Source organism: Adiantum capillus-veneris, chromosome 22 (genome assembly GCF_014529385.1).
Source record: "Adiantum capillus-veneris isolate H3 chromosome 22, ASM1452938v2, whole genome shotgun sequence".
NCBI classification, from domain to species: Eukaryota; Viridiplantae; Streptophyta; class Polypodiopsida; order Polypodiales; family Pteridaceae; genus Adiantum; species Adiantum capillus-veneris.
The window spans coordinates 54,380,088-54,407,122 of NC_140952.1; the positions used below are offsets into that span (position 1 = coordinate 54,380,088).

At 45.0% G+C, this 27,035-nt stretch overlaps 1 protein-coding gene across 1 annotated transcript; it reads right to left on the bottom strand.

The window, feature by feature from the left end:
* Window positions 1-380: 380 nt before the first annotated feature.
* LOC147429376 (RNA-binding (RRM/RBD/RNP motifs) family protein) lies at window positions 381-26,550 on the bottom strand. The gene is made up of 6 exons (XM_086495720.1): window positions 26,309-26,550; window positions 5,779-5,876; window positions 3,540-3,591; window positions 2,694-2,764; window positions 2,530-2,620; window positions 381-539 (listed from the first exon to the last, which is right to left on the bottom strand). Exons 1-6 carry the CDS (start codon window positions 26,442-26,444, stop codon window positions 460-462), a joined length of 528 nt encoding a protein of 175 aa, XP_086351846.1. The 5' UTR covers window positions 26,445-26,550; the 3' UTR covers window positions 381-459.
* Between the last annotated feature and the right edge of the window lie 485 nt (window positions 26,551-27,035).

Consider the following 27,035-nt stretch of genomic DNA (forward strand, 5'->3'; position numbering starts at 1 on the left):
GGAGTCACATTGCCTTCAGAGCACAAGAAAAAATGAAGAACAATAAGAAAAGTAACCTTGGGAACACAATTGAGAAGTGAACACGAGCCTAAAGAATGAAGGTCAACCCTGATAACATGATGAATGTCTCACAAAACAATTCACCAGCACAACTGAGAGGATATTGTGCAAGGAAAAACCTCCACACATTACCCCCCCCCCCCCCCCCCCCCCCCCCCCCCCCACATGTAGACCCAGTGACTTCAAGGACCTAGTGCCAGTAGACTACAATGGAGATAGGTATTTCAATGAAAATGGAATTCAGCATCTACTAACAGCTCACGTCAATTTCTGACTGCTCTCTCACTTGTAATGTGGTACAAATTCAGAGGCACAGAAAAGCTTTCTTATCCGCTAAACCGAACAATCACACAGTACACTATAGCACTATATAGCATAGCAAATTCTCAAAAAAAATTCTTACAGAGGTTTTCGAAATGGACGATCTCGGCCACCAAAACGTAATTGACCTGATTCCTTACGTCCACCCAAGCCACCACCTGAGTAGCCACAATCAATACAGACATTACAGAGAAAGAAAATAAACTCGATTTTCTGTAAATACATCATGCACTTGGACAAATTGGCAACATTCTGAACAAACATTGCAATTCTAGTATACATTGAATGTCATGCTGGTTCTGTTTGCAACTGCCTCTAACACCTCCTTTTCCTTGTTTCCCTTCTTCTGGCTCTCCCTCCCCCTGACCTCCTAATACCTTAAGATACATCTACCTGCCTCTCCTACATATATGTCAGTTGTCTCTGCTCCCATAGTCCTACTCTAGCTGTCGCCACGAGGTGTATTCTATTTATTTCATTTCATTTCTTTTTTTTTTATTCTCTCTCTCTTTCCTGGAAGCTCTTGATACAAGCGAACAAGACCTTGAGCTCTCAAGACAATGCATGGCCAGTGTGAAATGGGCAAAGGACATGGCTTGTGTTTGAGCCAGTTGGCACTAAAATTTAAGGGGTGTGCGCATATCTATGGTGCCTAGAAAACCCTTTCAAATGTGATAGAAGTTAGTTATAAGTTTATGCATGAAATGAGTTAATGAGAGGACAATTTTTATCTTTAAAATACTTACCTGCCCAAGAGTTAGATGCTTCATTAAGTGGAAAGTGGGACATATGGCAGGAGGAGACTCACTTGCCTATAAGAAGCACAGGGGTAGCTTAGGGGCGCCTAACTCAGGTTGTGGCTGATTTAAGGGCTGTTTTTTAAAGAATTTGCATGTTTAGGCAGCTACAGAGCTTGCCCAAGTCATACTACAAGTCTGGATAGTCATTGTGATACCCTCCCACACCCCTGTTCTATGTAACAATGTTGTTTCTATAGCTGCAAACCCTCTACAACCTAATTTTCAGCTTGTAATACCCATCCCTCTATATGGATCTTTGCATTTGTGATGTACAGTGATTTGGAAGATACTTATGTAGTGGCCTTGCTATGGAAATCACGAAAATACACGGCTGATGCAATGTTTTCCGCATATCTACGTTTTCCTCGTGCAAAATTTTATGGCCCAAGGGGATGCTGCAACACGAATTTGTGCACGTCCCCAGATAATTTTCTATGTGATTGCACGTTAAAAAGTGATCAAAATGGGGGCTGATTTTTGCTCCGTTTTCCGGTTTGGTGGTATGAACCAAGATGGGACAGTGGGAGGTGTCACGGTTAGTGCAAGCATGAGGGTGTGCACACACGAGCTCCTAGACAAGGGAGTGCACCAGGGGGGTTTTGATGGGTGGATGGGTTTTTTTTTTTTTTTTTTTTCTTTTTTTTTGGGGGGGGGGGGGGGGGGGGGGGGGGGGGGGGGGGGGGGGGGGGGGGGGGGGGGGGGGGGGGGGGGGGGTAGTGGCAAGCAGCATGTGATTTTGTCATCATTACTAGTGAAGATCTGTGTCTACATATTTCAAAAAACAATGGTCACATACAATTTAACTCAAGGGAAATCATATTCAAATCATACTCTTTCTACCCGTCTGCGATTGAAGTTTGATTCAAGTATGAAAAAAGTATGACCTGCACCATGTATTACATACTATAGACTTGTACACAACCATTCTAATCCCTAGAGAGATGCCTGCAAGGGCACTAACAGTGGCATTCAACAGCCACCACTTTTCTTGTGAAGAAGCAGCTCCCTCGGTCTTCCGCTCTCTTTGTTCAATTCAATTATTGTATGAGTACCCAATTCAGGTAAGTCCTTTCCAAATAGGCTTTTGTAGATAGGCATAGCCTCTAAAAGAGATATCTGAAGCTTCTGGTGCCCCTTCTGTGGGGGCACCACGTCCCTTTGAGCAATTGCTTCCTTTCACGAATAGATGTCTTCCATGATTAAGCTAAGAACCTATTGCAGATAGACATAACCTTTCAAAGAGACAGAGTCCCTTGAAGTGTGACATACTTCAAATGATCTTTGGTAAGTGACTATTGATAAATAAAACATCAACAGCCTCAAACTGTCGTAGTTGCAAGTTGCTCACCCAAACGTCGAGGAATCCACCCGGACATCAATAATTGCCGATTATAATCCACCAACACCTGATTGCCATTGATTTTGATGAGGTGAGCAGCCTACACAAGATCATGGGGTTATGAAATGGAAAATATACCAGAAAAGCCATCACAAAAAGAGCAGCAGACTCACCTCATATGCACATTGCATTTCTTTCTCTGTTTCATACTCGACAAAAGCATAACCTTGTGATGCTCCTGTAACTAGAATAATAAAGAAAATAAAACAACTTAGTGCATGACTCACGCAAAAAATGAGACCTTGTCCAAGGAGTCAACGCGTTGTAAGCAAAAGAAAATGCCAACACAAATCTCAATGCAAGTCAGATTACACATTCAAAATCAAAATCAATACATGGTCATTGATAAAATGCATTGGATTTTGTTGCAGCTACAAGTTTTCTGATGATATACTTGTGGATTCAATTACATGATCAAAATTTTAGGAAGAGCGCTATGGTTATTAGTATACAGGTGAAGTATAATCATTGACACACGATTGTGAAGTATGACTAGGAGCTTGAATACGACCTTAAAAACGGAAATATATTCAAAATCCTAACTAAATTACATATTTATGTTTGCAAGTTTATTACGCTCTGAAATAGAGCTGAACGGATGTCTTTAGAGGAGATCCCCAGGTTCATGGATCTTTCACTGCTACATTTTTTTACCATTTTGGCCCAGTATTCATGGATTTTCCCCTGATCCCTCAGCCGCAATTTGATCGTTTGCATCTCTAACCAGCACCGATGTAAGCTGAGACACACTCTTCTCAGACATGAATTACACACATCTTTTCATGATTTCCATTTCTAGAAAACAGATAAGTTTTCCTAGATACAGAATGCTAAAGTACTGTACAACACGATCACCAGCTTTTTGAGTTTGACTAAAACACAGACCTATGTAAGAAGGTAGAGCCTGCACACTTGAAGATGCAAATCAATTGGAAGAGCAAGCAACTCAGTGAACTCACCAATATGTCTCACAAGCCGGAGATTCTTTATCCTTCCATACCTGCTCATTACCTGTATGTAAGTTTATCCGAGGACACCAAAGATGAGAAGAAGCAACAGTTTGGTTCAAATAACTAGAGTGAGCATCCAAGCACAAACTTCATTTATTAAATTGTACAACACCACATGCAGTGAATGACGACAGGAGAAGCCACAGAGGGTAGGAGCACACAATCTGAAATCACGTGCAAGTTAAAAGGTTAAATTGTAGTATTAAGGAAGTTTAGGGTTATGCAAGCTATCTTGCAGGCAGCTATGTCATTATTGCTTTCTCTATTTCGACCTTGTTCCAACCATCAAAATTTATGACAGCATGCTGTAAGAAAATAGAAGATTAGATTCACAAGCAACTACATCTAATGACACACAGTCAAATATGGTAAAACTTAATATATTAACACGAGCATTCTACAGCTTGAAATACTATCTATTACTTGCTGGCCTAGATGCACAGCGAACACCTGCAGGTATTTGTTCAGAGGTCCTCCATACTTTGTACAGCCTTTTGAATGCATCTGCTGGAGCTTGCAAGGCAGCTCAGCAGTGACGGACTCAGTTGTCCAGATCACAGGGGCAGACATCTATAATCCTCATCATTACAGCTGAGCGTTGTAGTGGCACTAGTCATACAACTCACCTCCAAGGTTGTTCTCCTATCAGCTATCTTGAAGGCAGGCCTCTTCCTGCATGCATCTCAGCTTTGTTCCAGCCCAGTAGTATAGGCAACTCCATCTGCTACTGGAATGGCTAGAGGTCCTCCATACTTGGCAAATTGTGCAGACTTTGAAATGCATCCGATGGCTCTTCTAGGGTAATCAGCAACGGACAGAGATGTCAGATAATGGAGGTAGACAAATATTCTTCAGCGGTACTGCCCAACATTATAGTCACATTAGCAACCCTGGAGGTGGTTTATCTTGCATTTCTCATCTTGTGTTACGTATTTCAGGATTTTGTATTATCCAATGGTAGTGCGGTATTGAGGCCAATGGAATTCTCATGTACACAGTAATAGAGCCTTGGATTTGTTGTAAAAAAAAAAGAGACAAAACCTGCCCTCGAAGGAAAAATACTTCACTAATCGGCAATTGTGACATTCACATTATCTTTGGGTCAACATGTATGTGAAAACACTCAACCTGACCTAGGAAGGTAAAAATCAAACCTTTCAAATCATTCTCATCGTAAGCAACACAATTCCAGTCTTGAAAAGATGGAATATAAATAATATTACTGACAACTCCCCAAAACTTCACTTTTTTCCCCATTTCCCAAAGTTTCTGTTTCTACCTTCCTCTTTCCCTTCAGTTACTGGAAACTCCCCCAAACTCAAATTTTGCCCACTTCCATTTCCGTTCCCATCCTTGTTCCCGCTTCCTTGTTTCCCAGAGCTATGATATAAATTATTCCCAGTGCATGGAAGAATAACTCTCCAATAACATGGCCCATGGCTTGCATGTGCTCACTAAGCACAAGCAAGCCTTTATCGACACTGAGCTACTCTCCAATATGACCTAGCTCGTGCTCTCACCTCTATATTACAGTATACGGCACCTTCACTGCTTGCTCATCTTGGGTATAGTACCTCTTCCCTGTGTGCGCTGATGCTAGCCTAATGTGCACCTGCCAAACATAGAAAGAGGAAACCAAGCGAAATTTAAATTTATTGAACTCTGCTTGACTGACAATTGCCTGTGGGCATAAGTAAGCACATTTGTTATCAAAGCCAGGAAGCAAGGTTAAGTAGTCTGGTACTATGATCAGTGTGTTCTTATCAAGCTCCTCTTGGAAGTTTCCCTCACCCTTGAATTAGCAAAAACTTCTCATATAAGTCAAATATCAAAAGGATGTGAACTAGTGACTGAGAAAAGAATAACAGACGGACAAAAACATTGGCATGAGACTTAAAATACACGATCAAGAGACAGGCATTAACTTGCAAAGAAATCTCCCTTTTCAATCAACTTTCAAGTAGTTTTTTCAAGCAACTTAGAAATGAAATACATATAAAAGCTAAATAACCATCGAATTATGTTAAAGACCATGTCCCTTTGCAAATGTTCACTGAGCAATCTACATGTTTCAAAAGAATATCACTGATACACAAGCAAAACGATCAAGTAGCTATTAAAGACCACGTCCCTTTGCATCTATTCCGTAAACAATCTACGTGTTTGAAAAAATACCATCAAGACACACCTCTTGGAGTGTTGATTCTGTTGTCTCTTTTGAAAGACGCCCAATAAAAACTATACAATAAGGATTTCCGCGAGCCTTTGAATCCCCAAGAGGATCATCTATATGTAAAAAATATCAGATGATGAGAAGCTTACAAAAACCAAATTTTTGTTGTGACTAGAATAACAAAGAAAATTTCAAAGCATGTCTTCCTTGTAAAAATGTGACTCAAGGGGATTGCAAAAATGATTGTTCACAAACTTCAGAAAGGTATATCATCACAATAGAGGATGGGACACAGTGAAAAGGTAGAAACCTTCCAGACAGAACACAATCAATACCAAGGACAAGACATCCATCAAAAGTTGGTAACAAAGGAGCGGCCAACTAAGGCATTGATATTAAAGTTTGCCTCATTCTTCAGAAGATCATACCATTTTCCTATTTGTTATAAACTCATATTAAATGAGCTTCACAATTTCTTTCATGCGGCAGCCTACAATTGCCTTAAGAAACCACCTTTGTAGCTATTGTCTAGTAAGCAGCTTTGGGGATGTTGAAGGGCCAATGTCACCTGGCACACTTTCAAGAGCCCTGCACGAACGGGTGTGTAATAGACTTGGACACCCAAGCCACAGCAACACACTTGAGAAAACTGCCAACAACTGAGCTGAACTTGAAGAGAGAGAGAGAGAGAGAGAGAGAGAGAGAGAGAGAGAGAGAGAGAGAGATGAAATGAAATGTTATACTAACGTCTTCGAAAGGCCAAAATGACCTATAAGACCAAAAAAGTTACAATTGATGAATCTGATATCATGTCTGAGTACAAAAATTACAAAGAACTAACACTAACACTAACACTAAAACACGAAGGAGAAAGGTAATGAATCTGAAGTTGATTCGGAATATGGGGGGGGGGGGAGGGTTTGCGGGTTCAAATGAAATCTCTCATCGGTCGCTGTCGAATCTCATCAACCTCCTCCATGGCAATACTCTGGTTGGGCGTCTTGCGTGTCGAGCTAGAGCGATCTGTATCTTCTGCTGCAACCTTCATCGATCAAGGGAGACCCCCCGAGGTCGCGGGCGTCTGGATCTGCCTAGCTCAATGGCTCGGTCAAGCAACATACCTCTAGTGTGGGTGGGCTCTGAGATCTGCTATGATGATTGCTGCTCTGGCTCTCCCCCGGCTGGTGTAAAGAAATCTGTGATTCGTCTCTGAGACTGTCTTTCCCCTGATGTCCTCAGCAAGCTCTCCCCAAGTCCGCGAATCTCTAGCAGGAACAAACCGAGACATCTCTGATCCTCATACTTCATGACTCTAGAAGATGGCCTGAAACCTTCTCTAAACAGACAGTGGAAGCGGCCGCGTATTTCATAGTACGCCGGGTTATGACATGTGTAGTGCAGCTCTGTCTCTGGCTCTAAGTTACATAGGTGACATATCCTGGCCCCTGCTAGTACCCATCGAAATCGGCCAATCTCGCTCCATGTGCGTATCTGCCCAATAGCGCAACGTATCCCATGAGATAAGTTCGTAGCCATGTATGCAGGCATAGCCACAAAACCGTCCTCCGTGAGTTGGAGAAGATGCTCTTTGTAGAAGACCATCTTCGTGCCCAACTCCTGTGTCGGCTGTATCCATGTGCTCTTGGTATCCAGCTGAATCAGATCCTGGCGTATGAGTCTAGTGATCTCTCTCTGTGTGAGAGACAGGGAGGGTGCATCCAGGGAGTATTGAAACGGAGGCAGTCTATCCACAGAGAGATCGACACAAAGCGGCAGAATTCCGCTTCTAGATGTTGGCGGCCCTTTCCGGTATTTCTTTATCAATGCTTCACAAAGGTACAATGTCCAAGGGTCCTCTCTTGCAGTTCTCCCAAGCTAATCTACGAGAGAGGAGACCCTGGCAACTTATTTAAGGGCCCTCGGCCAAAAGCATACAACTGAAAAGCCTTGCTCCAAAAGCTCTTTCTCCCAAAAGCTCCTGCTCCAAACGCTTGAGCCCAAGGGGTTGTCCCATGATTCATGGAGATCCGGACGATAGCGACGTCATCAGATTTCGCGTTTTGCGCTAGGCTCCAATCTTGCGCCAGTTGCTTTATTTTTGGGTTTTAGGCCCCTCGGTTGCCTTCTGCCCACATCGAGGAGGATCCAAAGGTGCATCAAATCAGCCCCGGAGGTGCCTCGTCTTGAGGAGTGACCGCAATGACATTCACCATTGGAGTCAATAGTGTCTACACTTGAGGTATTGCATGTCCGTACATTCGAGTCAGTAGAGTCTCCACTTGAGGTATTGCATGTCCGTACATTCCATTTACACAATCAAAAGCAAATACCACATCGGCAATGATGTGGGGGGCCTGGTGCACGGCCAATTGCTCCGCTTGCCATGCTTGATACCAATTAATGGCATCACCGGCAAGATACATGGCTGTCGTCAAAGAATCATCGCGTAGCACAAGTCGAGAAGCGGATTCCAACAACCCCGTCACGGAGAAGTTGACATTTAGTAAGTATGATGGTAAGATGGATGCTCATGTTATTCATTCTTGGTTGCATCAATTTAATGCTTATTTTGCAAAACTTTGCTATTTCGTGTCTTCTTAGTTGTTGCAAAATAAGCATTAAATTGATGCAACCAAGAATGAATAACATTAGCATCCATCTTACCATCATACTTACTAAATGTCAACTTCTCCGTGACCGGGTTGTTAGAATCCGCTTCTCGATTTGTGCTACCTGATGATTCTTTGAGTGGCTCGAACTTCGAGGTGAGTACATGTAGGACCAACTCTTGCATGCGTTGGTCTCTCTACGCCTCACATTGTAATTCCAAGGCCGCTTGTCTTTCTTCGGCCGCCATGCGCGCGTGCTCACGCTCACGCTCCAAGGCTACCCTTCTTTTTTCGGCCGCCAAGCACGCTTGCTCATGCTCGCGATCAAAGGTGACGCGTTGCGCCTCTTGTTGTAGCATCGTGTCCATCATTGACATGACCAAAGCCTCCATAGGATTTGGTGCAAACTGTGGCGTAGATGGGGAAGGGGGAGGGTCGGGAAAACCTCCTGGTGGGGAAAATTCTTCTTCGCCACCTCCATGTTCATTACCTTCACGCAAAGTATCCATTTCGCTTCGGGTGATGACCATACACTGAGTTCTTGGTACTTAAGTCCACGAGGAACTTGGGTTCTTAAGGTTCTTGGGGTCTTGGGTTCTTGAGTCCTTGAGTTCTTGAGGTACTTGAGGTCTTTCTTTAGCTTGCAATCTGTGTTAGAGAAGGATCTTCTCTTACCCGAGCTCTACTCTTCCTTGCGGGCGCACCCCTTGGCGGCCTTGCGCTCACACCAAGGTTGCTTTTTCCCACCTCACGTCGATTGGCCGACCGCTAAGTGCACGGTCCGCTCTCAATGAGTGAAAAGAGGAACAAGGGGAGGCCGGACAAGCCCTTCTTTCTTGGGTTACCCGTCACTCTTCAAAAACACGATTAGGAATCGACACGCCCAAGTGGACTTGGGTTACGTGCGACCGCAACAAGCAAAAAAAATCATGTGGTTCTTTCCTTGAGTGATACAGAAACACTGTCAAAGCTCTGATACCAATGTTAGGTGCAGCGGAAGTGAATATTGAACTTTGCTCAAGATGAGTGCTCCAAACAATGCTCAAGGGTTCCGTTTACTTACGGAAGGGAGAGCCTTCCGTTCCTTTAATGAGAGAGTGCAAATGATCACAAACAAAGTGAATGACATTGTGAATGAAGGTGCTAAGACTAAGAGAGAGAGGGAAGAATACGACACCAGAATGTTGTCAAACCCTCCTCCAAGTGTCACGAGGACGTGGCAGCTGTTAACTATGTCACGAGGACGTGGCAACTGCTCACCTTAGTTGTTGGTTTCTTTCCAATGATTTTTGTTTTATTTTTGAAACCCTCTTTTTGAAGTAGCAAATGGTCGGACATTGTATGGCCAATGTGAACGGTAGTTTCACCCACAGATGGGAAGTGGTCGGCACTGGAATTCGTATAGTAAGAGGATGTCTAGGCTCAGAGCAAGATCATGTAGGTCCCCCCGTCGCACTTAGCAAGTAGGTGGATACTAGAAAGTGAACTCAATAAAGGCATAAAGTCAAGGTGGGACTATCAATAGAAAGTATCCAATAGTTGGGCCACATTGCACTTTTGGATGCGGTCCCAATGAGGATAGATGGTCAAATGACCAATGGGAGCCCAACGGAATAATTTTCTAAAATTTAGGGAACTGCTATTTTGGGCCGTGAAATGTGTTCGCGTCATTACCTCCGGTATGACTAGGGGAACATTTTACAACTCTGCCGCGAAGTCAACTTAGCAACCAGTCGGGAGATTTTTAGGCAGCAACCCCGAAACGGGAAAATGCATGTAATCGTGCCAAGTGACGCATTTTCGTGAACTTTCCCAATGCAAAGAAGAGGTAGCACTAAATTTATAAGTAGGAGGCTCACTTTTTAGTTTCCTGTCATAGGTTAAGAGCTATGGAGTGCTTCCTTTCCCTCTATGTACAGTGTGGTGCCAGGAGTGATACCCTGCACGCTGCACATTGCTCTCTCTCTCCCTTACGTGCAGTTATGTGATGCCCCACAAGAGGGCTTTTCATTTGACTGATGTACAGTTGGTTGAGTTCATGAACGATTGTCGAGGCAAGAGCCTCTTGCACAGGTACTGGATTAGCTAGTGGCTAATCCCCCGCAGGTACAGGTGAATTCGGAGAGGTTTCAACTTTCACGTGAGAAATCTCGTCCGATTCAAAGGGCAAGTAGACCTACAAGTGCGGAAGCTCGAGGACTTGCTATAGATGTGACCGGCACGCGAAACGGAGCCCAAAACAGGGAATTACAGCCTGCTGTGTATTTTTGCATGTTTAGGGTTTCGGCCCTAAACGGTGCCTAATACCCCCAGGAGGTTCGGGGACGCGAGGGACCGTTGAAGAGGTGATCTGACGCATTTTCGGGGCAGAAAACAGAGAATTCAGCGTGCTGCACATTCTCGCCAGGTTTTGCAAAGTGTCCGTATGCGTCAGGAAAGTCATCTATTGCGTGGGGATACCGATTGTGAAGCATCCTAGTACAATTATGCTGCCAAAGTCAGGCCAGAACAGTTGGATTTCAGGATTATGCAGGATAGCTCGTAGGAAATCACAGGTTTTATTCCCTTTGTTAAAGAATAAAGAAATATCGAAAGGGGCACCAATTTGGGGCCTACAGGTTGTCAGCGTCTGCTCGGGGCATTCTAGCTTCCGAGCCGTGTGTGTACTTAAGTGTTAATTCCCGTCACAGGTTTCCTTCGCACGTTCTCTCTGTGAGTGTTTAAAGTAAAGAATTTCGGGTGAAAGCCAAAGCCTACCGCCCCACAGGCCGGTTTCAAGGTTCCATTGCTGGGACATCAATCACTTTTTCCTCAAAGAGTGAGCCTCGGTTGTTTTGGGTAAAGACACAAAGTACAGGAACGCAGGATTACACTATTGCCGACAAAGGGAAGGGGATTGGCATTATGGAAGAGGGTTCCTCTTCAAAGGATAGACAGGAAATCCCTATGGTTTTCGATATTGGCAAGAGCTCACGGCCACGTCAGTCTGTACCTCCTGTCGATGTGAATGTATGACTGGGCAACTTGAGGATGATGCGTTCAGGACTCAATTAGTTGCCGCGGTGAATGTCTTTTCGCAACTAGTGCAGAATCCAAGGTTTATGGAGTTCTTGCAAGCGCCACGAGTGCAACAGCAAAATAGGCAACCTACACCGCGTACAGAGCTTGTTGAGGCTCAAGCCCAGGTTCTTCATGCGACTCAGTAGGATAGGGAACACTCGCATGTTGCGGAGTCAGGGGCTCCAAAACAGGTTCCTCCCGTGCTTGAACAGGTGGCTAGAACGCCTATTCCACAGGTTATGCCAGTTCAACCCGCCACCTTTCAGATCCCGCATGCTGTCTTGAATGGACAGGGAATTGGATACCAGGCTATGCACCCAGTTTTTCCACCACCCACGGTACATCCTGGGTATTTCGGGGGTGGATCAGTGTTCCAAAGTATGGCTGGTTATGCGCCTGGAAGTCGGCCGTACATGCCAGGAAGAGTGTTTGGGGGTATGCAAGGCATCATGCCAAACCCCATGTATGGTAGTATCGACATGCAGCAGGGTTTTCAGTGCAACCAAGGCGAGTTTGGGGTGCCACAGGGTCATTTTGGCATGGCTGGTTTTTCTGGACAGCAGTCAGATATCGCACCTCTGACGCAAATTGTGAATGGCCAAGATGTGCCGATCATGCCTACTACAGTGCCCATGTTGCAGACTATTCCGTATGACAACTTGGGGACGCTAGAAAAGCCGAAAGCTTACAAAGAAGGTGGTGCAACTGTGAAGTTCAGCACTTTCAGTGGCTTTGAGGATAAAGCAAAGGCTCTCACTTTCCTCCAACAGTTTGATACAGCTTATGTAGGAGGGAATTTTACAGAGGCCTCTAAGGTCAGGAAAGCTACCACTTTTTCTTTAAAGGACAATGCGCTTACATGGTGGACGACATTGTTAATGCAAGGACAGGCAAACTGCCACTTGGGTTTAGTTCAAGCAAATGTTTGCATCTGCTTGGCTGTCAAATGAATTTGAAGCCGACATCATGACAGATTGGCACCAGCTTACTTCGGCTACATGCAAGAGCTTGCTAGAGTACAATCAGAGGTTTTGTAAAGCTTTACTCTCAGTGACCTCCTACAGATTTGTACCATTGACAGAGCAGATAGAGAAGTACTGTTGTGGGCTGCTCAAAGGGCTTCGCGATTACTGTACCAAGAACAGAGTGGCTACCCTCACTCAGCTTATGGAAGTTGCGAACACTCGTCTTGCCTTGTTGAAAGGAGAGGACAGTGGGTTTCCGAGCAACGAGAAAGGAGGGCAGCAAAAGCAAATTCAGCGAAGAAGCCCTTTGTGAAAACGGCTCCTCAAGCGTCACAGGGGTCAGAAAAGGCCACCAAGGACAAGGATTCAGCCGGGACTTCTGGAGCGCAGGCAAAGAAACAGAAAAGGAAGCCTTTTATGCGCAAGTCGCTCGAGGAAAAGAAGATCCTAATGGCTGAAAATAAATGCTTTATATGCGAGCAGCCTGGTCACTTTGCTACTAATTGTCCACAAAGGAAAAGACCAGCTGACTCCGAGGATAAAGAAGACCAGAAAGGCAAGAAGCCTAAACCCACGGTAGGTTTGGTGCTAGACATGGTGGGTGATAGGCCTAGTACAGATGCCAGTGAGTTATGCAGGGCATGGGGTAAAGTTAGGGATCAAACGGCACTCATCTTCTTTCATCCAAGTGCCAAAGCCAACTTTATCTCACCAGAGTTAGCATGTTCTCGCAGGGTTGGCATGTCCTGGCCACTCAGAGTGTGTTACTCCCATTATTGGAAAGCTGCGTCTGCATATTCAGTCATATGTGGACACTGAAGAGTTCTATATCATGCCATTGGAAGGGTGCGATGCGCTACTTGGGATTCCCTGGATGTTCAGAGTACATGGCGTACTAGATGTCTTCGGCAAGACGATCACCCTTCAGCATAGGGGCAAAACTCATGTTTTGGATGTAAAGCTCAAAGGGGAGTCTGTCCCTATTGTATATGCTTCTGCTATCACCGTCGCAATTGCCGCCAGAGAGACCTGAGGACCATCGGATAGATTCGGTGTCAGGGTTGTCACGTGACACATCCAACCCTATGTGTCCGTGGACAAGCTACAGCATGAACAGGGTTCAGTCAGTCCAGTCAGTCTAGATTAGAAGTGATCTGGCACTTTTGTGAGTCTATTCGTAGACCGTGCATGCCCAGTCACTTAGCATAGATGCATATCCTCTGGTTGCACACAGCATGATCATCAAAATTCCCATCAGAATCCATTAGAATCAGTTAGGGGATTTTTCCAGTGCATTTAGCCTATTTTCCCTATTTTCGGTATTTTTCACTTATTATTTTTAAGTGACTTTCCAACAAAAGTAGATAGGGCAATTTTGCTAAGTTAATATATAAGCAAACCCAAGTTAGCACTAAATGGCAGAAGAGGCAGCAGGAGCACCTTGCTCAACAGGCAACTTCTCAGCAGAACCTTGGTGGATTCCCTCCAAGCAAGATCCCAAGCCTTGGCGCTTTCTCCAAGCAGCAGATTCCTATCCCTAGCGTTTTCAACAACATTCATCGCCGAAAAGTTAGCCCTTGGCGTTTTTGCATCAGATCGTCGCCGGAAAGACCATCACATGCCTGGCGTTTTTCACATGCCCAGCGTTTTTGGAAATGCAAGATCAGCTAGCGTTTTTGGTCAACTCAGTCTCTAGCGTTTTGGATTTCAGCAATAGAAGACTTGCAGATTCAGCCCACAAGAAGTAGCAGATTCAGCCCCGTAAAGATCATCAGTTTTCAGCCATGAAGAACCTCAGTTTTCAGCCCTAAACCTGCAGATTTTCAGCGTCAAAGGACCACAGAAAACAGCCCCCCAAATCAGCATTTTGGACTAATCGCAGATTTCAGCCCATAGCGTTTTTGGACAGCAATAGAAAGATTGTAGATTTCAGCCCTTAGGTCGACTTCGTCATCACTGTCGTCATCGTCGACATAGCCTAGACTTGCATCAGTCTCATGCATCACCATTGTACCAGATTGTGCAATCATAAGTAGACCACTCTCGCCGACGAGAGTGGGGCCTTCGGAGGAGGGTTTTACAACGTCTCTGGTGTCGTATCTCTCTTCTCTCTCTATCTCTCAGTCTCATACACTTGCACGCACAGTGTCCATTCACTTTGTTTGTGATCATACCATTCTCTCATTAAGAACGAAAGGCTCTACCTTCCATAAGAACAAAAGGAACCTTGAGCACAGTTCGGAGCACTCATCTTGAGCAAAGCGCAAACAATTCATTCCGCTGCACCTAACATTGGTATCAGAGCTTTGGCAGTGTTCTATATCACTCAAGGAAAGAGCCACAAGAACCACACAAAAAAAATTTGCTTGTTGAGGTCGCACGAACCCAAGTTCGCTTGGGCGTGTCGATTCCTAATCGTGTTTTGTTGAAGAGTGACAGGAATCCCAAGAAAGAAGGACTTGTCCAACCTCCCCTTGTGTCTCTTTTCACTCATTGAGAGCGGACCGTGCACTTAGCGGCTGGCCAATCGACATGAGGTGGGAAAAAGCAACCTTGGTGTGAGCGCAAGGCCGCCATGCGCCCGCAGAAAGGAGTAGAACTCGGGTGAAGAGAAGATCCTTCTCCAACGCGATCTGCAAGCGAAAGAAAACCTCAAGAACCTCAAGAACCCAAGACCCTCAAGAATCAAGAACCTCAAGAACCTCAAGACCCTCAAGAACCCAAGTTCCTCGCGAACTTAAGAACCAAAGATCATAGTGCATGGTCATCACCCGAAGCGGAATGGATACTTCGCATACAGGTGATGAGCATGAGAGAGGCGACGAAGACTCTTTCCCACCAGGAGATGATTTCTTCAACCCTCCCCCTTCGCCATCTACGCCACCAAGTGCACCAAGCCCTATGGAGGCAATGGTCAAGCAGATGATGGCCATGATAGATAGACAAGAAGCAAATCGCCTTGCTCAGGACCGTGAGCGCGACGAAAGAAACGCAAAACTTGCCGCACAACAAGAAGACAATTGTCTTGCTTTAGAACCGAAAAGCATATGCGATGGGCAAACATTCTTTCTATGTTCCACTTCCAGATTATGCATGTGGAAGGCAAGAAGAATGTTGTGGCTTATGCGTTATCAAGGAAGCCACAAATTTCAGCTGTGTCAATTCCTTATCATCATGAGTCAGATGACATGAAGGAACAATATGCTACTAATGAAAATTTTGCAAGGATCTTTGAACAGTTGCAAGAGGGCAACATCATGAGCACCACCTCCTCATAGATGGTTTTATGATGATGCATGGCAAACTTTGTGTCACTAGGCCATTGCGACATAAGGTCATGGAAGAGAGTCATGTCCCACCGTATGCAGGGCATCGTGGTATTGATGCGACAGTTAAAGCGGTAGAGACATTCTTTTATTGGCCTACCTTGAGGACAGATGTGGATGCCTTTGTACAAGCATGCATGATTTGCCAAAAGGTCGAGTTTTACAGGCAAAAGGCACCAGGGTTGTTGCAACTACTGCCGATTCCGGATAAGCCATGGGAAAGCATTGCTATGGACTTTATCTTTGATCTTCCAAGAACGCCAACAGGGAATGATGGTAATGGACCGTTATCTGCAGGTTCAACAAGCAGGCCCATTTTATCCCTGTCAGGAAGAAGATAAAATCTGACCAGATGGCACGCTTGTTTATGTACAATGTGTTTAAGTACCATTGTATGCCACAATCGATTATCAATGATCGTGATCCTCGCATGACCAGTTTGTTCTGGAGAGGATTGTTTAAGAACATGGGCACTACGCTCAGGTTCTCGTCTTCGTTTCATCCACAAACTGATGGACAGTCAGAAGAAGCTAATTCTACTGTCTTAGATCTGCTGAAATGCTATGTGTCAGATAATAAGAGCAAGTGGGAACAGTATTTGCCTATGCTTGATGCGTACAATAATACGGCGCATTCGTCGACTGGCAAAGCACCTTGGATTGTTGAAGGCGGCAAAAAGGTTCCTCCCATTTTGCATACAAAGGACAAGATCTTTGAGCAGATCGATATGTTGAGAACATGGATGAAATGTATAAGAAAATTAAAGTTGCCTTGGAGAAGACTCTAGCAAAGCAGAAAAAGACTGCTGATCATCACCGTCATGAATTGCTCTTATCACCTGGTGACTGGGTATTGTTAAGGTTCGAAAAGGCAAGGTTAAAGAAGATGAAGGGCAAGGAACGGCTGTTTCCTAAGCTCAGTATGCGTTACTATGGGCCTTTTCAAGTGCTTGACAAGATCAGCGATGTGGCTTGCAGGCTGAAATTGCCTGATGTGTGGAAAATTCATGATGCGTTTCACGTGAGTCTTCTAAGACCCTTCGTGGGTGATGTGCCAAAAGATATGCCAGATGAGGATCAGCCAGAAGTTGAGGAACTTGATGAGATCTTGGTGCTTGAGCAAGTTTTGGCACATAAGGACAAAAAAGTTGAAGGACAAGTTGCAAGACGCTATTTGGTGAAGTTCAAGAACTATCCGCCTATGGATGCAAAGTGGATGGAAGAGTATAACCTGTCAGAGTCACCAAATGTATTGCAGCTTTACCTTGAAGCCTTTGGGTTACAACCTACTTATGCCCCAACCCAACATGTGCAAAGGAGGGGTAATGATAGGGCTAGTACATCAAATGTACATATGAATTCAGTGTAATAGATGGAAATGACAAAAGTATGAAGGTCTCATTAAGTCATTTGTATCTATGTGTTACGACCTTTCTTGCGGATACATGCGATGATAAAAGAGTGTTAATAGCACAAGATCATCAGTGGCGTGTATTTATGGTATGCAATCGAAGACGTTTGCTATTTCAAGAGGGGGGTATGTCACGAGGACGTAGCAGCTGTTAACTAGGACGTGGCAACTGCTAACCTTAGTTGTTGGTTTCTTTCCAATGATTTTTGTTTTATTTTTGAAACCCTCTTTTTGAAGTAGAAAATGGTCGGACATTGTATGGCCAATGTGAACGGTAGTTTCACCCGCAGATGGGAAGTGGTTGGCACTGGAATTCGTATAGTAAGAGGATGTCTAGGCTCAAAGCAAGATCATGTAGGTCCCCCCGTCGCACTTAGCAAGCGTGCACGGCATCACTCTTGGCACCACACTGTACATAGAGGGAAAGGAAGCACTCCATAGCTCTTAACCTGTGACAGGAAACTCAAAAGTGAGCCTCCCAGCTATAAATTCAGCGCTACCTCTTATTTGCATTGGGAAAGTTCATGGAAATGCGCCACTTGGCACGATTACATGCATTTTCGCTTTCGGGGTTGCCGCCTAAAAATCTCCCGACTGGTTGCTCAGTTGACTTCGCGGCAGAGTTGTAGAATGTTACCCTAGTCATACCGGAGGTAATGACGCGAACACATTTTATGGCCCAAAATAGCAGTTCCCTAAATTTTAGAAAATGATTCCGTTGGGCTCCAGCTGGTCATCTGACCATCTATCCTCATTGGGACCACATCCAAAAGTGCAATGTGGCCCAACTAACGGATACTTTCTATTGATAGTCCCACCTTGACTTTATGCCTTTATTGAGTTCACTTCCTAGTATCCACCAACTACACACTGCTCTCTTTCTCCCTTACATGCAGTTATGTGGTGCCCCACAAGAGGGCTTTTCATTTGACTGATGTACAGTTGTGTGGGTTCATGCGCGATTGCCGAGGCAAGAGCCTCTTGCACAGGTACTGGATTAGCTAGTGGCTAATCCCCCGCACGTACAGGTGAATTCGGAGAGGTTTCACGTGAGAAATCTCGTCTGATTCAAAGGGCAAGTAGCCCTACAGGTGCAAGAGCTCGAGGACTTGCTACAGATGCGACCGGCACGCGAAACGGAGCCCAAAACAGGGATTACAGACTGCTGTGTATTTTTGCAAGTTTAGGGTTTCGGCCCTAAACGGTCCCTAATACCCCCAGGAGGTTCGGGGACACGAGGCGACCGCTGTAGAGGTGATCTGGCGCATTTTCGGGGCAGAAAACAGAGAATTCAGCGTGCTGCAGATTCTTGCCAGGTTTTGCAAAGTGTCCATATGCGTCGAGAAAGTCATCTATTGCGTGGGGATACTGACTGTGAAGCGTCCTAGTGTACAGTTATGCTGCCAAAATCGGGCCAGTACAGTTGGATTTCAGCTCGGATTATGCGGGACAGCTCGTAGGAAATCACAGGTTTTATTCCCTTTGTTAAAGAATAAATAAATACCGAAAGGGGCGCCAATTTTGGGGCCTACAGGTTGTCGGCGTCTGCTCGGGGCATTCTAGCTTCTGAGCCGTGTGTGTACTTAAGTGTTAATTCCCGTCACAGGTTTCCTTCGCACGTTCTCACTGTGAGTGTTTAAAGTAAAGAATTTCGGGTGAAAGCCAAAGCCTACCGCCCCACGGGCCGGTTTCACCAAGGGCCCCACTCTCAATGGCGAGAGAGGTCTATGCTATTGATTGCACAAATCTGGTACAATGGTATAGATGCAATGGACTTGCCGACGATGTCGACGACAATGATGACGACGACAAGACGGGCTGAAATCTGAAAACGCTAGGGGCTGAAATCTGCAAATCTGCTATCTACTGAATTCTGACATTGTGTCGGTGAGGACGGCGATGGCGACGACGCGACGACGATGCGTTGAAAACACAGATGCTGAAATCTGCGAAGAACGGGCTGAAACTGAAATGTTGGCTGATCTGACGGCGTGGCGAGGATCTGCTGCTGGAAGGTGAGTTCTACCAGGTTTGGGGCTGTACCTGCGGAGTCTAAGTGAAAACTGCAAACGCTGATGCTATGGCTGGTTCTATCACCGGGAATCTGCAAAACGCTGATGTTGATCTACAATTGCAAAAACGCTAGGCCTGATCCTGTGATCTGCTAACGCCAGGGCTGATCTGCAATCTGCAAAACACCAAGGCTGATCTACTAGTGAAAAACGCAAGGTTGTCTTGTTGGCTGAAAAACGCTAGGTTGTCCTGCCAAGTCTTGCTGAGAAGGTGCACTGCCAGTTGCTGGAACTCTGCTACCTCTTCTGCCAGAAAGTGCTAGCGCTAGGTTTCTTATATATCAACTTAGCCAATTTGCCCTAACCAGTTTCCCAACAAAGTCACTTATTATTAAAATGGGTTATGTGCACAGTAAAACGCTCATGATGGCTACTGACTGTCATGCTGATGATCATGCTGTGTGCAACCAGAGGATATGCAACTACTCTAAGTGCCCGAACATGCACGGCATGCGCACAGGCTCACAAAGGTGCCAGAACACTTCCTAAGCTGACCTAAACCCTAGACCTGAAGTAGCTTGTCCACATGCACATAGGGTTAGATGTACACGTGACAAAAACAGAAAATTCAGCGTGCTATAATTTCTTGCCAGGTTTTGAAAAGTGCTCTAAAGTGCGTGGAAAGTCACCGTTTACTTGGGATTTTGTGAGTCTTCTACAGTGATTATGCTGCCAAAATTGGGCAAGAGTAGGGGAATTTCAGCCCGATAAAAGTAGGACAGCTTGTAGAAGTTTACACATTTTTCTCAAGTGCAAAAAGAATAAAGAAATACGGAAAGGGGTGCCAACCTTTGGGGCCAACAGGGTGTCGTTGTCTACTTGGGAGCGCTCTAGCTACCAAGTTGTAAATTGTTTTGAAGCGGTAAATCCCAGTTACACGCTTATCTGTGAAGTTACTTTGTGTCGTAAAGTACAGATAAAGTTCAAGTAAAGATCAGGTGAGAGCTAAAGTCTACCGCCCTTTAGCGAGTCTACGGGCTGGTTTCAGTGTGCCTACAAGAGGCCTACGAGAGGGTAGCTAACTTGGTGTGCACCCTTAACCACCTCGACATATAGGAATCCTCACATGGATATTTGCAGTCATAAATTCTTCGACATGACATGCATTGGACACATGAAGATGTTTATTGCGAGTATTAGGTTTTGTTAGCAGCCTATGACAACGAAGGCAGAAGAGGCATTACATCGTCATTCATCTGTACACATCTTTGGCAAGACATCAAGTCCACAGCATCTGCATCTTCTTAGCAACCTGCAGCCATCAATCCGGAGCCAAACGGTTCCAAAGGAAACCACCACGAGAGTTCGCAAGCATCGTGAGCCTACATCCGCAGCCACATCCGTTGCAAAGACGAGGATCCGTCTAGAGCTTCCATCATACGGCGATCTAGTCAAAGCCCCAAGAGGAGCCTCTATCTTTGAGGAATTACTTGGCAGTTTCATGAGACATCATACAGAGGACTTGCCATGGTTTGTGGGCATTCCAAAGGACACATCTTCATCTCCCATTCCGCTTTGCTCTCGCCAACCTTCCCACGTAGGGGAAGCATAGGCTGGCGGGTAACCTTCGTGGACATCGACGTTTGCATATCCCGCCATTCGCTCTACGAGCATCCATCCAGTTTGTAGTTTGGTTCACATCATCCGAGTTGGGGCAGCAAAGGTTATTGTTTGCCAGTAACCAACAAGGGTATCGTTGATCCAAGAGGCAATCCATTTTTTGCCAGAAGATGCATCATCACCATCCTTGTGTTTTGAACATTTTCATATCACCATGGGAGCCTCTCTCTCAAAAGTCACCGTGAAGGACATCATCTAGAAGGAACTTCATTCAAGACCATCTTATGGCGTGCATGCAGTTCGGTACCAATACCTCACCTTAAGCAGGAGGGGATGTCAGGTGCAAATGGCTCTATGTGCCACGTGGACATGCTTCATCAACTTCTAGAGCCAATTTTCCAATTTTGGAACCCTCTTGCATAAATGGTTTGTACACGCGTTTTGACAGATGTTGTTACACTATGCTGGGCATCTGGCATGACGTGCATCATGAAGTTTTAGGTTAGAGGAATCCAACGAGCTATTCCCTGCGTCGATCGAATTCCCATCTACGACAGTTTCTGAACTTAGCCCTGGTCAAGAACTTATTAATTAAATCATTATATGATTTAATTTGTTGGGTTGATGGACAGTTTGCCCTACCTAAGCCTTGGTAAATTTATAAGCCAAATTCCTAGCCTATAAAGGGAACCATTCAGCTAGCGTTTCCTCAAATTGCAATTATCGCCCAGATCAACCCTAGCGTTTTCCAGAGGAGCAACTTAGTGTTTGCATCAACCTTAGTGTTTTTGCTCCACGGTGGCGAATCAGCCCAGCGATCTCAGTTTACAGCAAATCAGCCTCAGCGTTTTTAGATTTCAGCCCTTCCCCTCGTCGGAATGCGGCTCAGATCTGCCTTCGGGAGCTTTCCATTGCGGTCCGGTACTTCAGCAGCCCATCGAGCCTCCCCTTGGCCATTCCCTCGCTGGCATCGAGTGCTCCATTGTTGTCCATCATCGGCATCGTTGAGATCTGCGTTTTCAGCCTTGCTCTGCGCGAGAGATCTGCTGTGTTTTATGCTTCAGATCTACGTTTTTGCAACCAACTTTCAGCCCTCCATTCCTCTCACATCGGAGATTAAATCAGCTCCAGATCTACACCTTGGTGGCCATCCGCAATCCCACATCAAGAAGGATCCAAAGGTGCATCAACTCAACCCCGGAGGTGCCTCGTCTTGAGGAGTCACCGCGGCGACATTCACCATTCGAGTCAGTAGAGTCTGCACTTGAGGTATTGCATGTGGGTACATTCCATTTGCGCAATCAAAAGCAAATCCCACATTGGCAACAATATGGAGGCCCTTGAGAGGGTTGGTTGCGACCCCATAGGATCATTCTCCTCCAGATGGATTGGCAGATTTGCTATGCCTTTTGCAAATGCACGTCTTTCTTTGAATTGTCGACGGAGCTACCTATCCGATCTTCGGTAGCAGGTTGATGATTTGGTTGCACTTATTGTAACAGATTGTGGATTATGGATGATAAGAGGGGGAGGAGAGGATGTTCTTTGATTTTTACTTTTCCATCCAAGGATGGAAGTTCCAGTTCCGGTGTCAGGTGTAGCTGCATTGAAATGGTGAAGATCTAGGTTTTACACTTCCACAAATCCTTTACTTCTTTTCCTTGCGTTAGTGATTGCTTTTAACTTGAATGATGCTTTTTTTTACTTTCACTAAAGAGAGGGGATGAGAAGAGTGTCGTAGAGATGTGTAGAGGAAAAGCGAAAGAGAGAGCCATAGAAACCTACTCCAGGAGTGTTGAAGAAGATCCTACTGCTATCCAAACACTTCTCTTTAAGGAAGAAGCTGGAAATGAAGTGGTTCTCCCTCTGAATACAAGCCACATGCAAGCTCCCCTTGCGGGAAGGCATGGCAATAAAGCTCCATCTCAAAAAACCGGAACAATCCAGCAATGCTACACATCATGAAACCTCCATCAAGTTCCCTTCAGTGAAGAGAGGTCGGGGTAATCAAGGGTAAAAGACGAGGAAGTCATAGACGAAGATCCAAGGCCTCCACATACCCAAATCTGCCCCAAACTCGAGGAAAACCAGGAAAAAACAGCAAGCTTCTTTTCTCTCAATCAAGTCCAAAACGGCACCAAATCAGCTCTGATACCATGTCAAAATAGACAGTAGGAGATGCAATGAAGACAAGAATTGGCATGCAATCCGGTGGACACCTCGACTCTGATCTAGAACACCTGCAATGCCACATACATGAACAAGGCATCTGTGGAGAAGAAGAAGAAGAAGAAGAAGAGAAATTTTAACGTCGTGGGAAACTATCCCAAGCGACCTCAAACTTCAAAGATCTATCTGATGAGAGTTGAACTCAAGACTTGTTATTCAAGAGGAAGATGGCATAACCAATCTACCACTCAAGAGAGATCACTCAGGTAGAAAGAGATAGGACATCTGAGAATGAGAGAGAGAGAGAGATCTGGGAAAGGCTCTCCATGCTCATAACAAACTGCTCATACAAGTGGCCAAGGGTGGTCCGGCATAGATTTGACATGCCCCAGTGGATAGACCTGAGGTACACAACTACGACAGCTATTGCCATCTGCTCCTGCACGCAAGACCACTGACACGGTCTCCACATGGGCTGCCCTAGCCTTCTGAGGCTCTGACCGGATCTCTCCTCGCAAGAAGCCTAATCTGGAGGGGGAGAGGAAATCGGATCAAGGCTGCCCAAGATGTGGCGACCCCCTAGAGAACATGAATCTCCTCCTCTCCATGCTTGCACCACAACAGAGGTGCTTTGCATCTATAAGACCATGGCGCCTCCTCACATCTTCCCTGAGAGAAGAATGCAAGAAAAACATTCTTGCTGCCCATCAACTGCCATGCAGTGTTGCCCTACTACTAGGAGGAAAAACGCTAGGGCTGTGGAAAAACGATTGGCAAGGTTGAGAAAAAATGATAGCCAGATGCCCTCCTCATAGCCCATCGGCCACATGCAAAGTCTGTCTATTGAGTTGTGACAGACAGTGAAGGCAGAGCATTTGGAAAAGCTATTGGTCTTGTACATTTTCGGCTAATGTCTAAGTTTATTGTTTAAATAGAGACCCCAGATTTACCGAGTTATTTTGGAGAGTAATGTGAAAACTATGCTTCGTCATTTCACCTAGAGACCAATGGATAATCAGAGGATACCAATTGGGCAACATTAGACTTGCTGAAGTGCTATTTGTCTTATAATAAGTCTCAGTGGGAGAAGTATTTGCTATTGGTAGAGTTTGCTTACAACAACATTGTTCACATTTCAACGAGCACGCCAACATTTCAGATTGTCAATATAGCAACTAAAATACACATATTTTTTTTAGAATACGGTATGTTCCGTAGGCTTAGAACCACCAAGCATCAGTATGTAGGAAAATACCAAGCGAGCATCCTCATGCCAAAGGATGACAAAAAGTATTTTAGGTGTTGAGAGTAAGCACGGGTCCGTCATACACAAAACTGATCAAGGAGCTCGACAAGGCAATCCGAAGTGGAGAGGTAGTTGTCGAAGAAGAGGGAGCAAGAATCATTGATATAGACGTAGCGGTGGTAAACACACCAGAGTCATATCCTCAAGATGAGTGCCTGTATGATGGACCTATGCCAAGAGTAAGCACGAATTTTTGGAAGCTTACAATGAAGCCAAATACAATCATGATACATTATCTTGCCAAGAAGGTGGCCTTTTCATCGTGCCATCGTAATTGCCTTCTCTGATGTAGCCAATAGTTTTGGCCTACTCAGATCTAAAACATTGACTCACAGAGTCATCTCCTTGAAGAAGATCATCTTCTTTCTTCTTCAACATCTCTTCTTCCTCCTGTAGAGGCATGACAAAGAGACAAAACTCTTAAAAAACATGTGCATGCTTCTCTTTGGAAGAGTTTTAGTTTTAGATTTCCATGCACGGTTTATGCATGGCAAATAACTTGTCCATCGTCTTCTTTGGGACTATTGAGAGTAAATGGCAAGCAAAGATGTTGCTGCAAAAGCTAGTAGACATTATGAAAATAGGTACCATAGATACGTAGAGCTCTAAGAGAGCTTGCGTTTGAGTCTGGGTTAAGTGACTCCAACAACTTGAGCTCAAGTTATAGTCGTTTTCTTAAAGGGCCCTCGACAAGCTACTTCTTTGATCCAGAGAGTCCTCTGCGTGTAAAAACGCCCTTTTCTCCTCTTTTAAGATGTTTGGCTTAATTTAATAGCCTCCTCTCATCTTTTGCAGTTAAACTTAGCCTACAGGCTGCAATTGGCTAAAAAGCATGTAAAGTATTTAACCTTAAGAAAGCTAGCACCTAACCTGTACAAATTTCACGTCTGATGATAGATTCTCGATCCTGAAGTTAAACGTCAAAAAGCACACTTGCTTTTCTGAAAGCATTTCTGCTTTTACGGGAAAAATGACTTTTAAAATATATGCTCTTAATCATAATTCTCATAAAAAGTCTTCATAAATCATGAAAAATATGTCATAAAAAGCATGACCAGTGACTTATCTTGTCCTTGGTGCACAAAATAGGAGGATCCTCTTTGCCCCCCTCAACAATCATAGCAGCTAAGGTTCGGGATGGTACGTTTAATACGCAACGTATAATACACGTACTAGACATTTTTTTGAGAATCAAAAATAAAATAAGTTAACTTTTTTAGATATGATACTTTAATTAGGGCACATGAAGAGGGACCATGCATCTCCTCAATGACTCTTCAATGTTTAACCAATAAAAACGTACATAAACAAGCATCCTGAAGCTCTGAAATACACTTATCAACTAGCAAAAGATATAAGAATAGAATACGTTTTGAGAAAAAAAACGCTAGAATAGAAAATGTTATGAGATGTATTGTACGTTTTGATTGCCTCTCTTTGGTGGAGCTTTTTTTATGCTTCTCCTTTGGCTTATGGCTTGTTTCAACAGTTGCAAGTACCTAGGAGATGGGCCAAAACTATAGGTACTCCATCAGTGATGGCCAACGATGAATGTGAGAGCATAGGCAAGACGAGGTCATGTGTTGCATGAGAGAGAGAGAGAGAGAGAGAGAGAGAGAGAGATTTGGGTTTGGGGGGGGGGGGGGGGGGGGGGCAAAAGGAAGCGGTGGTGACGTCTATTATGATGCTTGCCCATTATGAGTCATCTATCCTAGTATGCATCCTTTATGTCATGTGCCAAAGTCCAAAAGCATCCTTAGGCTTATGGGGGAGCTTTTGCCACTTGCAAGCTTTCATCACGTTGTGTGTCACCAGCTCTAGATGTCTATCCTACTTCTTTTTTCTCTCTTTCTAAATTATGGTTCTCTCTCTACGTTATGATGGCTCACTCTGGTATGCACCCTAATCACAATGATCGTCACCCAGAAAACAGTTTCGAGAGTCTTGACTCTCTTTCTACGCTTGCATTGGGAATCTCTCTCTCTCTCTCTCTCTCTCTCTCTCTCTCTCTCTCTCTCTCACACACACAAAAAGACACGCACCAAATAATGGTAGGGAGAGCACATACAGAGGCCAGTGGAAGTAGCGAACATGGCACGATACACAGCATTGTCGTGAGGAGCAGTGTCTGTTCCATCGATGCTTCCCGCCTGGATAGGATGGTACGTGTGAGAGTAGAAGACAGTATTCAAGTCGTGAGACATCCTGCGTGTATTCGTGCGTAGTAGCGTACGTGGAGAAAGCTCAAGAACCAGAAAATAGCCTTGGTACAATGGTAGTGGCACAGAGAACTAAAGTGAAGTATAATATTAGGATACACACTGTGTCTCATTGGGGCACCTTTTTCTCTATGATCCGCCAGTCATCTATCGCACCCATGGATCGCTGCCCATGGTTCCACGGTTGAGCTGGCTCCCCACCTCAGCGGCCAACTTTTCCATGAAGCGTGTCGGCCTCCTTTGCCCGCCCAAACCTCAGCCCCAGCGCTAAACCTACAATTCGATTGGTTGCACATCAGCTTTTCCAGGTTTAGCCGCCTGCCCCAATGTGACACCATTCCCTACAATGGCTGGAAGCCAGCAGGCTCTCACGCACGACCATGGTGGTCAGGGGCCATCCACCTCAGAAAGGACGCTTGGCCCAGTCTGACAGAGGCCTAAGGCGGAAATACATTGTGGTATAGTCGTGGAGCCTATCTAATCTTGTGCATATTTTCAAGGCTTTTTAAAGCTACTAGAACAGCCGACAGGCTTCGCTTGCCTCTCTCTCTCTCTCTCTCTCTCTCTCTCTCTCTC

Bases quoted from the DNA above. Each gene is read 5' to 3' on its own strand.
- LOC147429376 (XM_086495720.1), bottom strand. From the start codon at position 26,444: ATGTCTCACGACTTGAATACTGTCTTCTACTCTCACACGTACCATCCT. The intron at 5,877-26,308 runs GTATGTGCTCTC...TTTTACATATAG, and splicing joins CGCTACTTCCACTGGCCTCT to ATGATCCTCTTGGGGATTCA. The intron at 540-2,529 runs GTGAGCAACTTG...GTGGCTACTCAG, and splicing joins GTGGATTCCTCGACGTTTGG to GTGGTGGCTTGGGTGGACGT.